The sequence below is a fragment of the Pygocentrus nattereri genome, chromosome 4 (assembly GCF_015220715.1).
Source record: "Pygocentrus nattereri isolate fPygNat1 chromosome 4, fPygNat1.pri, whole genome shotgun sequence".
Lineage (NCBI taxonomy): Eukaryota > Metazoa > Chordata > Actinopteri > Characiformes > Serrasalmidae > Pygocentrus > Pygocentrus nattereri.
In genome coordinates this window covers 47313603-47327976 of record NC_051214.1, presented here as the reverse complement: position 1 = coordinate 47327976, position 14374 = coordinate 47313603, and the positions used below count along the sequence as shown (strand labels likewise).

The following is a 14374-nucleotide window of genomic DNA, read 5'->3' as shown; positions in this document are numbered from 1 at the left end:
TGAATTTACCTGGAGTTGAATCTAGGTCACTAGGTTACATAGGGAGCACCCGATTTGAGATACGGCCTCTGTTTCAGCCGCCTCGTCCCTCTACCCGCCATCTCGCGGCGCTAGCTCAAAGTAGGTGTGTCCGTTCACTGCGTCCACCAATGAGAAAGCGCGACATAACCCCAGCGTGTCCTTCGACCAATGAGAAGCCGTGACGTAAATTCGGCGGGTATTTTCGTGCTTCTCTCCCGCTTTGTGCTCAGTTCGCGGGAACAGCGCTGAGGTAGTTTGTGTTGTTTTTAGTTTAGAATTGAAAACCGGGGCTAAACTGCGAGGATCGGCGAGTCACAATGCTGTTCCAGTGTGTGGTTGATCGGGGGGTCACTAAAAGACGGAATGGTGAGTGAGTTTGTGTGATTTTGGGTGGATTTGTGTTGTTTTTCGGCTTTTACTTCCCGTTAAAGGTGGCAGCTCACAGTCAGTCGCTATGGACTAATATGACTCTGATAACTAGACCCATGAAATACAGCGAGCCAACATGCTGAGGTACCTACGTTTGTTTTGTGGCCCATAGGGTTATAGAACAGCTCTGTTAACGATACAGGGGTTTATATACGATTCCTATAAGTATATATAGCACTGCTAACCACTAACATCATTACTATATATATATACAATGCATCTTCAGATTGATGGAGAATGCATTGTATAGGTTCGTATGCAGAACCTTTTTTAAAATGGTTCTCAGTGGCACCACAGAAGGGCTCTTCTGTTACGAGCTTAACACCATAATAGCAGAACCCTTGGAAAAATTCCCATATAGAACCGTCTTCATGCTTTGGTGAAATGGTTCCTCCTATTGATGGAGAACCTGTATTGTCCTATAGAGCTCAAAAAATGGAAATGTATAGTTCTATGTATTCTATATAGAACCCTTTTCAGACGGATGGTTCTCCATCAGTCTCAATAGACCATGCAAAGAAATGTATACGCGTTCAAATAGTTCTATATAGAATAAGGGTTATAAGTATCATTGCCTTGACTGAAGAACCCTCGAGGAACCGTCTCTTTTGTGTGTGTGTGTGGGGTGAGTGCCGACTCTGTGAGGCTGAATGTGAGCCGTTAAAGGGCCCGTGGAAAATGTTTCTCTTGAGTTTAATAAACCGTGTGGCGTTTTTTATGTTAAATAAATTGAACACAGTCCATATGTGGAAACTAAACTGCAAAATCAGCCTCCTTTGAGTTTGTTGTTTTTGTGATGTCACAAAACCATTACGTTTACACGTGTTGGCCTGATTGGCCTGTGGCGGTTTAGCCCCTCCCCTCCGAGCGGACGCATGTCCTTAAGGCTCAGAACGAAAGCCGCCTGATCCGAAGTGGCGAAGACGGGTTGGATTAAGAAGTGCGCAGAATGTAGGATGTGTGTCCTGTGACGGACACTTTAGGCTGACCACAGCTCCGAAGCGGTGGAGGAGAGACGGCCAGAGCACTCATAGAATATACGCCGCAGATAAGCGCAGCGTTACGTGGTTTCTCTTATCGTCACACGTTCACTGTCTCGAAGGGGAATTCCACCCAATTAAAAAAGTCCGTTGAGGCTGATTATCTTGTGAAACTGCATTTCTCTGTAATCCAGATGTTGCACAGTGTCCTTTGTAAAGCTGCAGGGCAGTAGATCGGACTGGACTCGCTGTTTGTAGCTGTAAACATGATTTAGAGTTTGTAAACGGACAAGAAGCGGTGGACGTTGTGCACACTTAAGTTCTAAGTGGTACTTTTTTTTAATCCCACCTCCGCATTTAACCCGTCCGTGAAGTGGAACACCACACACACACACTAGGGGGCAGTGAGCACACTTGCCCGGAGCGGTGGGCAGCCCAATCCGCAGCGCCCGGGGAGCAGTTGGGGGTTAGGTGTCTTGCTCAAGGACACCTCAGTCATGGACTGTCGGCTGTGGGGATCGAACCGACGACCTTCCGGTCACGGGGCCGGTTCCCTGACCTCCAGCCCAGTTCTGCAGTCATTAAGCGTTTATCTATTACAAGAAATTTCCCGATCAGATGTCAATCTCATGGTCTTTAAAGAGAAATTCCACCAAATTTGAACCACTTTTGTGTAATTTAGCGGTTGCGGTGTAAACGGAGCGGTTTGGGGTGAAATGGTTGATTTTGAAGAGACTCAGATGTCACAGTGGTGGTGATGGGAACCAGGGGCCACCGTGACCACGGCACAACTATAGCCACTGTGTTTAAAAACCGCTACTGGACACAGGTGCGTCTTCTGAGTGTTAGAGGGAACGTTGGTAAAATAGCGATGAATCTGAAAATCCGAGTTTTTAGGGGACCGTTTTACCTGTTGGAACTGCCCCCCCGCCCCCGTCGCCCCCCCCCCACGGAGTCCTCTGCCTAGTTTGACAGGTTTAGTAACGTAATGTTTGTCTTTGTGATCTGAAATCTCTCTCGTCTCCCCCTTTATGTCCCGTTTAACCAGTTAACAGGCGAGAGTTCCCGCTGTCGTCTCTGCTGGAGGGTTACCAGTGCGCCCGTCACGACGAGCACATCTCGTACGGAAGCACGGCGCTCGCAGTGCCTCCGTTTGGATGCAGCTTCTCCACAGGTAAGAGGGTTTTTTTAAAGGGGAACAGAGAGAACAGAGAAACGTCTGAGTAGATCTCTGAGTGATGAAGTCTGTGTGTCGTAGCTCCTGGACAGAGCAACACCCTGGCTGTTGCGAATGAGGAGGGGGTCGTATGCATCTACAACACCGCTGAGAAACAGCGCGCGGTGCTGAGGGGTGAGTGGTACTAATGTTCCAGATACACACCTAGAAAGAAGGTTCTTTAATAGAGAGAATAGGTCCATGCAGAGCAATGAACGTTCACACCTCTTCAGCTTGACGGAGATGGTTTTAGGTACGCTCTTTAAAGGGATGGCTCTTCAAGGGTTCTTCAGTATAGAAAATGGTTCTATATAGCAACATGAACTGAAAGAACCCCATGCACGGTTAGAGTTCTTTGACTCAGACCGATGAATGTTTTGTTGGTGAAAACGGGTTCTTCTGTTGTGACCATGTCAAGAACCCTCTCTGATGCTACATAGAACCATTTTCAAAAAGGTCACATATGGAGCCCTAAACACATTCTGTCTGTCTGAAGAACCCAAAGGGTTCTTTGAGTATTCATGGTTCTATACAGAATGTTCTTTGCTGAACCATCTTTTTTAAAGAGTGTAGAGCCTTTATGGAAAGGGATCTGTATAGCACCAAAAAGTGGTCCTGCTGTGTTAATTGATGTCGTAACAATGGGAGAACACTGGTGCTATGAGGAACCCTTCTCATAAAGGTTCTATATAAAGTCATGATGAGCCATTCCGCTGTACAAAGAACCTTTTAATCATGCAAAAGGTTCTTGAGCATGCTTTTGTCTCTGACTCGCAGAATGGCCGGCACATGATAACGCCGTGTTTGACATCGCCTGGGTTCCTGGATCGAACAGCTTGGTAAGTGATGCGTTTTTAATCCCACAAACAGGGAAATTCCACCTCCGGCATTTAACCCATCCGTGAAGTGAAACACCACATACACACTAGTGAACACACACACTAGGGGGCAGTGAGCACACTTGCCCGGAGCGGTGGGCAGCCCAATCCGCAGTGCCCGGGGAGCAGTTGGGGGTTAGGTGTCTTGGACTGTCGGCTCTGGGGATCGAACCGGTGACCTTCCGGTCACGGGGCCGGTTCCCTGACCTCCAGCCCACGACTGCCCCGGGTGAGTTCACTGTCTGCATTTGATCCTGAATGTGTTTTAGGATTAAAGTGATCGTTTGGCCAAAGAAAAAAAAAAAAAAATCAAGCATTGACACATTTTTGACATTTTCTTCATGTTGCCTTCAAATCCACACAAAAAAGGCTCTTCCAATGTCCTTTAGTAAAGAAAGTCATTCAGGGTGGTATAATGAACACTCAGAGCCCGTTCCATGATTTAACGGGTTCTTTTCGTTGTGAAAGCGTCCTTCAGATTGATGGGAAATGCTATGTTGTAAACATTATTGCCATCAGCAGATATTTAAATGACAAATATTGTATATCAGTCTACAGTTCCCATATCGGTGCACCAGGCTGTGTGGAGCTGTTGAGTAATCTCGAACAGACTTGCTTTCATGGTTCCTGACGCCGTGTGAAATACTATAAACGATACCTGTAAACATGAATATAAGTATGTTCTGTTAATACGTCGGTCCGTTTTTATAGACAACAGCATGTTGGGCTCCAGACTGTTCCTTTCACCATATTTCCCATGCACGTCTACATTAAGAGGGTTTTGTTTGTTCTGAAGGTGACCGCATCTGGAGATCAGACGGCGCGGCTGTGGGACGTGCTCACGGAGGACCTGCTGGGCAGCTTTAAGGGTCATCAGTGCAGCCTGAAGTCGGTGTCCTTCCCCAAGCAGGAGAAAGGTAAAGACAGCAGTGGCACTGATGGTTTACGTTTACATTTACAGCATTTGGCTGACGCTCTTATCCAGAGCGACTTACAGTTTGATCAGTTTACACAGGGAGGTGAAGGTGATGTTGGGAGTCTTACCCAAGGACTCTTATTGGTATAGTGTAGGGTGTTTGCCCAGGTGGGGATTGAACCCCAGTCTACAGTGTAGAAGGCAGAGGTGTTACCCACTACACTATCCAAGCAGGCATTGAAGTCATTTCAGGATGGTACAATGGTTTGGATATATCTTTATGAAATGAATGACGTTCCTGGTAGAAATGCCATCTTGAGCGATTTCTCATTAGTGCTGTGGTCAAACACATGTCCAGCTGTGTGTTCGGGGTGAGCTCGCCTAAAATAGCATATATGTGTGTGTGTGTGTGTGTGTGTGTGTGTGTGTGTGTGTAATACACATATATACATACACACCGAATATTGTGTGCATGTCTTTTGTCGAACATTCATTTCATGTTTTGTTCTCTGCAGCTCTTTTCTGCACTGGAGGCAGGGACGGGAACATCATGGTGTGGGATACGAGGTGTAGTAAGAAAGGTAACAGTGCACATCACCATGTGACGGCGTCAGTAATCAGACTGACCTAAAGAAATGTAAATAAAGTGCAAGCTTACGAGTACATGTGAAAATGCAGTGCTGCACAAAAGTATTACAGTCAAGAAAACTTTAAAACTATTAATCTGAGCAGTAAGTGAAGTAAACTGCTTCACAATTTCATAATAAATGCATAAAAACCAATACAGTAAAATGTAGCATGACGTTTGTTTGTTCGTTTAAATGTATATTTATTTTTAAGTAAATCTGTACGTAAGCCATTGCCTCAATTTATCCAGTTTAACTCCACCATCACCTGATTTCATTTAAGGAAGGACAGGTCAGATAACCTAGGTGGTAGATGGTGACTGAATACTGGGCAAATAGTAAAGATTTACTGCCTAGATAAAAACGGGCAACAGCGCCTGTACAGTTCCTTCACAGTAACTGCTGGAGAGATCAGATTAGATTCAAATAGTAATTGTTTATTGGTTGTATAGATGGCTTCTACAGGCAGGTGAAGCAGATAAGTGGTGCTCATATGAAGACGGAGGGAAACACCCCCCAGACCAAGAAGAAGCGTGCTTCATCCAGAGGAATGGCTCCTTCTGTGGTGAGTACAGCTCCTCCACGCCAAGACAAACATCAGGGCCCGAATTCGTGAAGCTCCTCAGCATAGATGTGCTGATCTACGATGTCCAAAGATGCAGATTTCAGTGTCTGTATCAACCAAGGGAAAGTGGTTGGAGCTTAAGCTCCCGGTTTTTATTCGCAGCTCCACAGTGCCACAAATAACGTGACGGGCAAACCACACAGACATTATCCCATTTGGCTTTTTAGGGCACGTTTTAAATGAAAATGCAGCAGACCCTCCATCACCTCCTGCTCTCCAGTGAGCTTCGTTTGTTATCGAGGCAGCGTTTTGAGGTAGCCGTAGCGTGGAAAAGGACTACCTGAGCGATTGCTGCGCTTCTTTTCCCTCTCGTGCTGCCTGAGAAGCCATCTGACTCATTTAGGTCCTTCAGATGAAGCAGCGGTTGGGGTCTAGCAGCTGTCACTTGAAGGTGTGAACGACCAACATTTTCCAGATTCCGGTACAGGACAGACATAAGGGACAAATGACTTGGGGGAAACAAGGTTTACGGACAAAGTTAATCTTATTTGAATTTCCAGTTCCACGTTAAGTGCAGCACATGAATTCAAGAGTCTATACAAGTACCAGTTACTGCTGCTCTAGGGGGCAGTCGTGGGCTGGAGGTTAGGGAACCAGCCTCGTGACCGGAAGGTCGGCGGTTCGATCCCCAGAGCCGACAGCACATGACTGAGGTGTCCTTGAGCAAGACACCTAACCCCCAACTGCTCCCCGGGTGCTGCGGATTGGGCTGCCCACCGCTCCGGGCAAGTGTGCTCACTGCCCCCTAGTGTGTGTGCGCTCACTAGTGTGTATGTGGTGTTTCACTTCATGGATGGGTTAAATGTGGAGGTGAAATTTCCCCGTTGTGGGACTAATAAGGGTCTCTTAATCTTTATAAACCATGAAAAGATTTCACGTAACGTTTTCATCCCATATGAAAGCGCCTTTCTGCCACATAATAAAGCAGGTCTCTATTTCAACATCAGATCATGTGAGCTTTGAGCACTTCACACTTCATGGTTCTCCACAGGTTCTACACGGGTCCTTCAGTAAAGCCAATAATTCTAATTAGAACCATGAGTTCTATATGAAACCATATCATGTTTACATGGTTCTTTGTGTGACGCACAGGTTCTCCAGACTGACAGTAACGGTCACTTAATCTAATCTTAATGTTAGGTTGATGGAATGTTTTCAGAAGCTGGTGGATAAGAAGCCGACTTCTTCAAACGGAAAACATTTAGCACCGCTTCCGCTGGGGTTGCGGAGAAAGCGGTATTTAGTTTCAAATGGCTTGGATGGTTTTATTTGAAAGAACTTTCAGATCTTTTTTCTTTGCTAATAAAAATTATTATACCATCATTTTCAACAAAACTGCTAGGAGGTGAAATCTTACCTTGATCGTGATGGTTGGATCTGGGTTGTGCTGAAATTATATATTATACTGAAACTGGATGGAGTTAGTAAGAAAGTATTTAACTTCAGTGACTGAATAAACTTGCAGAAGACTTTTCTTCAGTGTGCTGTCAGTGGGATAAACACTTATGAGGACGTTGTTTGTCCCTGCTTGCCTCGTAGGACTCTCAGCGAGGCGTGACGGTGGTTCTTTTCCGTGATGAAAACACTCTCATCTCTTCAGGAGCTGTAGATGGGTATGTAAATGTGTTTTGTGCGGTCTGTGTGGATTAAAGGGGACAGTACCTCCTCTTCTGTCTTTCCTCTCACAAACCGCAGTGTTATTGTCATTTGTTTCACTAAAGGAGGTTGTGAATGTAAGAACCTGCATGTGTTCCTCTACTAACAGTTTGTTCTCGCTGCAGGACGATTAAGATGTGGGATTTGCGTAAGAACTACACAGCGTACCACCAGAACCCCACTCCTCTGCAGATGTACAAATACCCTGGTTCCAGTACTCGCAAACTAGGTACGACGGTCCAACGGAACCGCACAAAATGCACAACAGAACCACTCAGAACCACTGATAAATCTTTAATGATTCGGGTCGTACGGTCTAGAAGTCAGCACAACACAACCTGTAGAAACAGAAGCGTAAAAAGCCAGATGGGATTTTGTGAAGGAGTCCTTCGGGAGGAGTGACCTGTGGACCGTCCGACTGAAGCATCTCGCTGTTCTGTTTACAGAAAACGAAATGAACACGGTCCCTACAGTCAAACACCGAGGAGGTTCACAGATGTTTTGCTGCTTCTGGCACGGGCGTCTTGAATGCATGCATGGCATCAAGAAATCCGAACAGTGCCAAAAATATTTGGAGCACTACGCTGGGGCCCAGTGGCATTAAGATTTTGGAGTTTGTCCCGCCTAAAGACTCTTGACCATGACCAGAGCCTCCATCCAAAGCATCAAGAATTGGTTTAAGACGAAGCGCTGGGCTGTTCTGAAAATTTGATAAGCGAATAAATACAGTAGTCAAGTCAAGTGATGCTTTTTTAATCCCACAAACGGGGAAATTCCACCTCCGCACTTAACCCATCCATGAAGTGAATAAACACAGTCTAGGGGGCGGTGAGCACGCAAGTGGTGGGCAGCCCTATCCACGGCACCTGGGGAGCAGTTGGGGGTTAGGTGTCTTGCTCAAGGACGCCTCAGTCATGGACTGTCGGCACTGGGGATCGAACCAGCGACAGGGCCAGTTCCCTAACCTCCAGCCCACGACTGCCTCAAGGCCAATTTCTCCCAGCTTAGAACAATCTCCAGATTAAAATAATTTCTTAAAGCTTCTGATTAGAACAAAGTCATTCCGGCCTTTGAGACGTCTAGTTTGGATTACTGTAATGCACCAAAACATTTCTTGCTCGTCTACAACTAGTTTGCAAGCTACAGCCAGAATGTTAACTGGTACAACGAAAAGACACACTACTCCAGTTTAAGCGTCCTTACGCTACCAGTGCAATGCAGAATCCAGTATAAAATGCCACTGATGGATTAAAGCCTTGAGGTTAGGCACTGGATGGATGGATGGAACTTGGGGTGTAGCACAATTAATAAGCTCATTAATTAAATTAATTGAGTGACATCCCTGCTGTAAGGTCATATCAGGAAAAATGTTTAGGCTGTATCCAGTATGATCTTCAGAAAATCAACAGTAACTGCTCGGCTGGCCCTGTTTGAGTCCTCTGTTCTGTCTGTCTCTGGCAGGTTATTCAGGCCTCACGCTGGACTCCACAGGCTCTAGACTGTTCTGCAACTGCACAGACGACAACGTGTACATGTTCGACATTAGTGGGCTGAAAACGGCGCCAGGTGCGGAACGATGAATCCTTCAGCCTGCTTTATTTAAGTGGGGGACTTTACTTGGACTGGCTTCTTAGAGTTGACTGGACATGTTCCTCCAGACCTGCATGTGTTCGACTCTTATTTAGCAACTAATATAAAATGTTCTTACCTTGTAATGTTTCTAAGGGTCCATTCATAATGAAATGTCTATTGCGAAGGGCTGCTGCAGTTTTGAAATGATATAAAACAAACAAATCTGAATAAAAACGAAGTCCTTTGATGAGCGTTTGATGCAGTGTACAGGCAGCACTTATCTTATCTATGTAGTGTTGCTGTATTTAATCTGTGCATGTCTGGGTTTGTTCACAGTGGCTGTGTTCAGCGGTCACCGTAACTCTTCTTTCTATGTGAAGTCCAGCGTAAGTCCGGATGATCAGTTCCTGGCCAGCGGCTCCAGTGACTTCCACGCCTACATCTGGAAGGTGAGCGGCTTTAGTCTGGAGTGATCATACGGTCATATGCAAGAGTTTAAACACCCCTGGTCAAACGACATGCTTCGTTTAGGAAAATGCATCTTTCACTAGTTTTTGGGAATTTTATATTGACCGTAAACGGATCCGGTGAACGATTCTGATTCCGAACTCATTCTTAATCTGCAGATCTCTAATCCAGCGCAAGCTCCAGTGATGCTGCAGGGTCACAGCCAAGAAGTGACCTCAGTCACCTGGTGTCCCACAGATTTCACGAAGGTAAACAGCGTCAACATTTTATCCACACCGCGGCAAAGTTGACCTCCACGTTATTTCATGAACGAACACGTTATGACGGTATAATATTGTAACTATATCACCTAAAACGTCTAGCAAGAAGCGGGGAGACTGTCCAGGGTTTAGCTCGGGGCCCATGGCTGGAGAGGGAGAGGGAGCTAATGTATAGAATAGCATTCCAATCATATGAGAGATTTAAGCTTTTCCAGGTGTTTCCTTATGGGAATGTATGGATGTATGTGCGTCCATTCAGCATATAAGAGCAGAGGCAGGTGGAAAAAGTTAGAGAGCCCACATTCGGCCTTCGGGACTCTCGCAGGGCTTTAACACTATCTTATTAAATAAAGTTGTTCGTGTTTAAATCCAGTTGGTGTCTACAGAGCTTTCGTCTCCCCACCTACACAACTGAGAATAAACAACAGTATCACTTTTTACATGTTTTTAACCCGCTCTGGTGTCACAGTAGGTAAGATTTGCCTGTGCTGGCCCACATGAACATGCACGCCCTGCGTATCTCTCTGCAGATCGCTACCTGCTCAGACGACAACACTGTGCGGATCTGGCGGCTCAGCCGTGGTGTAGAAGGGGAGAGGTCTTCTATTGGAGAAGCTAACCTTGTAGGCTGGGCACAGCGCAAAATTCAAACCCCGTCTCGCTCGTCTGGTAGGTTTATATGCACTTGTTCTTTCACGTTTTCCTGCTGGCGCACCTCAGCTCGGGGTTACTGTTTTTGCTGGGTGTCTGCAGGAGAACAGATTCCAGATACGATGCTGGATCTTTTAAATCCTTATTAAAATCTTCTGGCTTGAACGGTTTTAACATGTCTGGCTGTAGTTCAGAAGCGGGTTTTTAACTGTTCTTTAACGGTTGTTATTGGTACAACTACTAGAACCTTGATCCCTGGCTCTGAACTCTCTCTCTCTGTCTTGTCAGGCCATTTTACTCATGTGGAGCTCACCCCTGCTCGGATCTCCAGCATGGCCAGCGTAGGTGGTCTGGCTTCTCCTCAGCCCGGGTCCTGTCCGTCCAGTAATGCTGATTTGCCTCCTGCGTCCAGCACCTCTGCACCTGCTCATAGAAACAGCCCCTCCCACCCCAAAACCCCTAAAAGCCCCCAGACGCCCTCCTCCATCCGCCACTGGGTGTCCCGTACACCCGGTTCCCACGGCAACCGCACCACGCCCCCTCTCCGGAAGGTTCTGAGCCCATGCCCTCAAAGCCCTGAGCGCGTTTCACCTTCTGAGAGGAAAGCAAAGCGACGCCTGGAGACGGGTGACACCACCCTGGATCACCATGACAACCGCAACGGTGTTGCTGAGCTTTGGCCAGGTGCCAAGCGGAGCCGAGGGGCAGCTGGAACTTTCCAACACTCAGTGGAGGAAGAGGAAGAAAAATCGGAGAGTTTGGTGATGAAAGAAGAGCCGCTTACGTCGTCTGTCCAGGCAGACAAGGAGAACAGCTCACCGTCTAAACCGGACTGGCTCTCTGCAATGAGCCGAAGACTTAAACAGGCCCAGAAAGGTGCGGCTTTATCCAAGAGTCCAAACGGGGGCAAGAGACACGAATCCAGGACGCAGTCTGTTTCTGTAAGTGTTGCATTTTTAAGTGGATAGATAGATAGATAGATAGATAGATAGATAGATAGATAGATAGATAGATAGATAGATAGATCTATATATATATATATATATATATATATATGTATATATATATATATATATATGTGTATATATATATATATATATATATATATGTGTGTGTATATATATATATATATATATATATATATATATATATATATATATATATATATATATAGATTTTTTTTTTTTTTTTTTTTTTTATTAATTTTTCTTTCCACTAACAACATGCATCACAATATTTCTATCTATTTTTAAACACAGCCATAGAACTGATTTTTCTACTCAATGTTCGGTAATGAAACGTGCTTTTCGGGTGATTTTGAGTACTGACCGTTTCCACAATATGCTCAGAAAAGCAAACTGTGAATTCATTTATCACCATAATAGATAAGTTCATATTGTCCAGCCCATTCAGAACAGCACTATCATTGACCGTCAGCTCTGTTCACGTGCCTCCTCGCCCTCCTTGCGCGCCGCTGACAATAAAACTGCTGATGGGCATTTTGAAGCGAAAGCAGTAAGTTAGGACGTTCGATTGAGTTTTGGGGTCATAAGCTACTATTTTAAAAGCGTAACGGCAGGTAACACCTAGTGCTTAGCCAGGTTAGACTGCGCTCACCGGCCACTTTATTAGGTGTTCAGTTCCTTATTAACACAAATAGCTAATCAGCCAATCACAGGGCCACAACTCAGTGCATTCAGGTTTTGTGGTCAAGACAACCTGCTGAAGTGCAGACCGAGCATCAGAACGGGGAAGAAAGGGGATTTAAGGGGCTTTGAACGTGGCGTGGTTGTTGGTGCCAGACGGGCTGGTCTGAGTATTTCAGAAACTGCTGATCTGCTGGAATTTTCACGCACAACCATCTCTAGGGTTTACAGAGAACGGTCTGAAAAAGAGGAAATATCCAGTGAGCGGTCAGTTGTGTGGACGAAAACGCCTTGTTGATGTGAGAGGTCAGAGGAGAATGGGCAGACCGGTTCCAGATGATAGAAAGACAACAGGAACTCAAATAACCAACCAGAATCTATGAGGAACGTTTCCAACACCTTGATGAAAGTCTGACACGAAGAATTAAGGCAGTTCTGAAGGCAAAAGGGGGTCCAGCCTTTTACTAGCAAGGTGTACCTAATAAAGTGGCCTGTGTGTGTGTGTGTTAACAAACATTGAGACCAAACCATGGGTCCAAAATACAGTAAGTGGATAAAAAATTAGTATTAATTTTCCTCTCTAACTAACAAACAGGCTGTTTTTGTTACTGTATCTTTAAGACTGATGTATGTAAATGGGCACTGCTTCATTTAAGAGTAGTCCAGGCAGAAGGACTCCTTATCACTTCAGTATGATGGGTGGAGGTCATCTGCTCTAGACTGAATAGGTAGAAATATGTAGGTGTTGTGTGTGTGTTTTTTTTTTTTTTTGTGACTTCACAGAAACCAATTTAAAACGGGCTACGTTTCCATGTGTGGATGGATGAGGTGGTTTTTTTATTTATTTATTTATTTATTTATCTCTAGCAGTTTACATTTTAAATTTTCACAAAATTACCTTTTTTTTTTTTTTTTTTTTTTTTTTAATGATGCAGGCTCGATAACGAGTCCCTCGCGTTGCATATTTATATATATATGACTGGAAGGAGGGAAAAGGGATGCTTCCTATTATAAAGTCAGACTGTGCTGCCATCAGTGGAGCTGTAAATTGATCATTGACTGGACAGTCCAGTTTATTAGATAAATAAGAGCCTGTGTGTGTGTGTGTGTGTGTGTGTGTGTGTGTGTGTGTGTGTGTACAGTTCTTGCTTTAGCTTTTTTTTTTGTGCAGATTTGACTTGTATCTTTCCTCTTTTTCAGACGTTAAGTTCTCCACACTCTTCGAGGAAGATCTCCTCCCCGCAAGCTAAGCAGACTTCCTCTCCACGTTCCATGAAGAAGATTTCTTCGTACTTTCAAAAAATGCCTCAGAAATGATTCTTAGGTTTTTAAAATCTCCAGCAAAGGTCCAGGCTTCAGATCTGACCAGAGACTTTTTAGTTGGACCCACCGTCGATCTGGTGCTCCTGGAGGAACATCAGACGCGGGAATAAAATTTAGTTCTTCAAAAGTGTTTTTAAGAGAAACGTGCAGTCCTGCATGAATTATATTGTATATTTTACCCTTCGTTTTTTTTAAATTAGAAAATTCAGAGGGGGCATTTTTATGTAAATTGACAAAGTATATGAGAATTATAACTACGTTTTACATTTATTTGTTATTTGCTATAGTTCTCTAACTGTATGTTCACACTAAAGTTGAATGTAAGTGTAAAACACGCTGAACTGCGCTGTTGGCTTCTGTATGTGTACGTAACACTGCCCTGTTTGCATTCCTCGTTTTTGGTTGCTGTGTTGGTCTTTAACTGGTGATCAATTAAATTAAGACACGGTCTGAAAATCTGTTCCCTCGTTGAGGTTCCTGGAAATGCAGCAGTTAATTCAGGCCAAAAGTGTTCTGTATAAATCGCATGCTTCATGTAGAATCAGTAATGGGCTTTACATATTAATCTGGTCGTGGGGCTCAGCGGCGAGATTCTCTGCGTTTTAGGACCACGTTCAGTTTAATTAATACAGCAGTTCTTAGGTTAATGTATGCACGTCATTATGTACACTTTGAGTAGTTTGTACTACTTGAATCCATATCATAAAAGTTATTACTGTATAGAAAATAACATTTAATATGGCAACAGGTTCTAAGCTTTTCAGCAGTAATGCAGGTGTGTGCAAACTTGCCTGCAAAGGACCGGTGTAGCTACAGGCTTTTATTCCAGCAAAACAAGCCCATGTGGTCAGTTGAAGACTGAGACCGATTAAAGGGCTGGAATCAGGAGATTTTCTGCTTCTCTGGACTGAAAACTTACAGCGTGTTGGTAAGACTGAATAGTGTATATGTATTTAATCAAGCTACTGTATTAAGATATAAAGAGGCCCCTTATTAGTCCCACAACTGGGAAATTCCACCTCCGGATTTAACCCTTCCGTGAAGTGAAACACCACATACACTCTAGTGAGCACACACACACACACTAGGGGGCAGTGAGCACACTTG

At 44.7% G+C, this 14374-nt stretch overlaps 1 protein-coding gene across 1 annotated transcript; it reads left to right on the top strand.

Annotated features, from left to right (window-relative positions):
- The first annotated feature begins 251 nt into the window (after positions 1-251).
- Positions 252-13723, top strand: dtl (denticleless E3 ubiquitin protein ligase homolog (Drosophila)). The gene is made up of 15 exons (XM_037537705.1): positions 252-387; positions 2479-2604; positions 2689-2781; positions 3424-3485; positions 4321-4441; positions 4956-5021; positions 5519-5631; positions 7231-7304; positions 7473-7576; positions 8809-8913; positions 9256-9368; positions 9546-9635; positions 10178-10316; positions 10587-11239; positions 13145-13723. Exons 1-15 carry the CDS (start codon positions 339-341, stop codon positions 13259-13261), a joined length of 2025 nt encoding a protein of 674 aa, XP_037393602.1. The 5' UTR covers positions 252-338; the 3' UTR covers positions 13262-13723.
- Positions 13724-14374: the final 651 nt, after the last annotated feature.

Bases quoted from the DNA above. Each gene is read 5' to 3' on its own strand.
- dtl (XM_037537705.1), top strand. From the start codon at position 339: ATGCTGTTCCAGTGTGTGGTTGATCGGGGGGTCACTAAAAGACGGAAT. The intron at 388-2,478 runs GTGAGTGAGTTT...CCGTTTAACCAG, and splicing joins GGTCACTAAAAGACGGAATG to TTAACAGGCGAGAGTTCCCG. The intron at 4,442-4,955 runs GTAAAGACAGCA...TGTTCTCTGCAG, and splicing joins CTTCCCCAAGCAGGAGAAAG to CTCTTTTCTGCACTGGAGGC.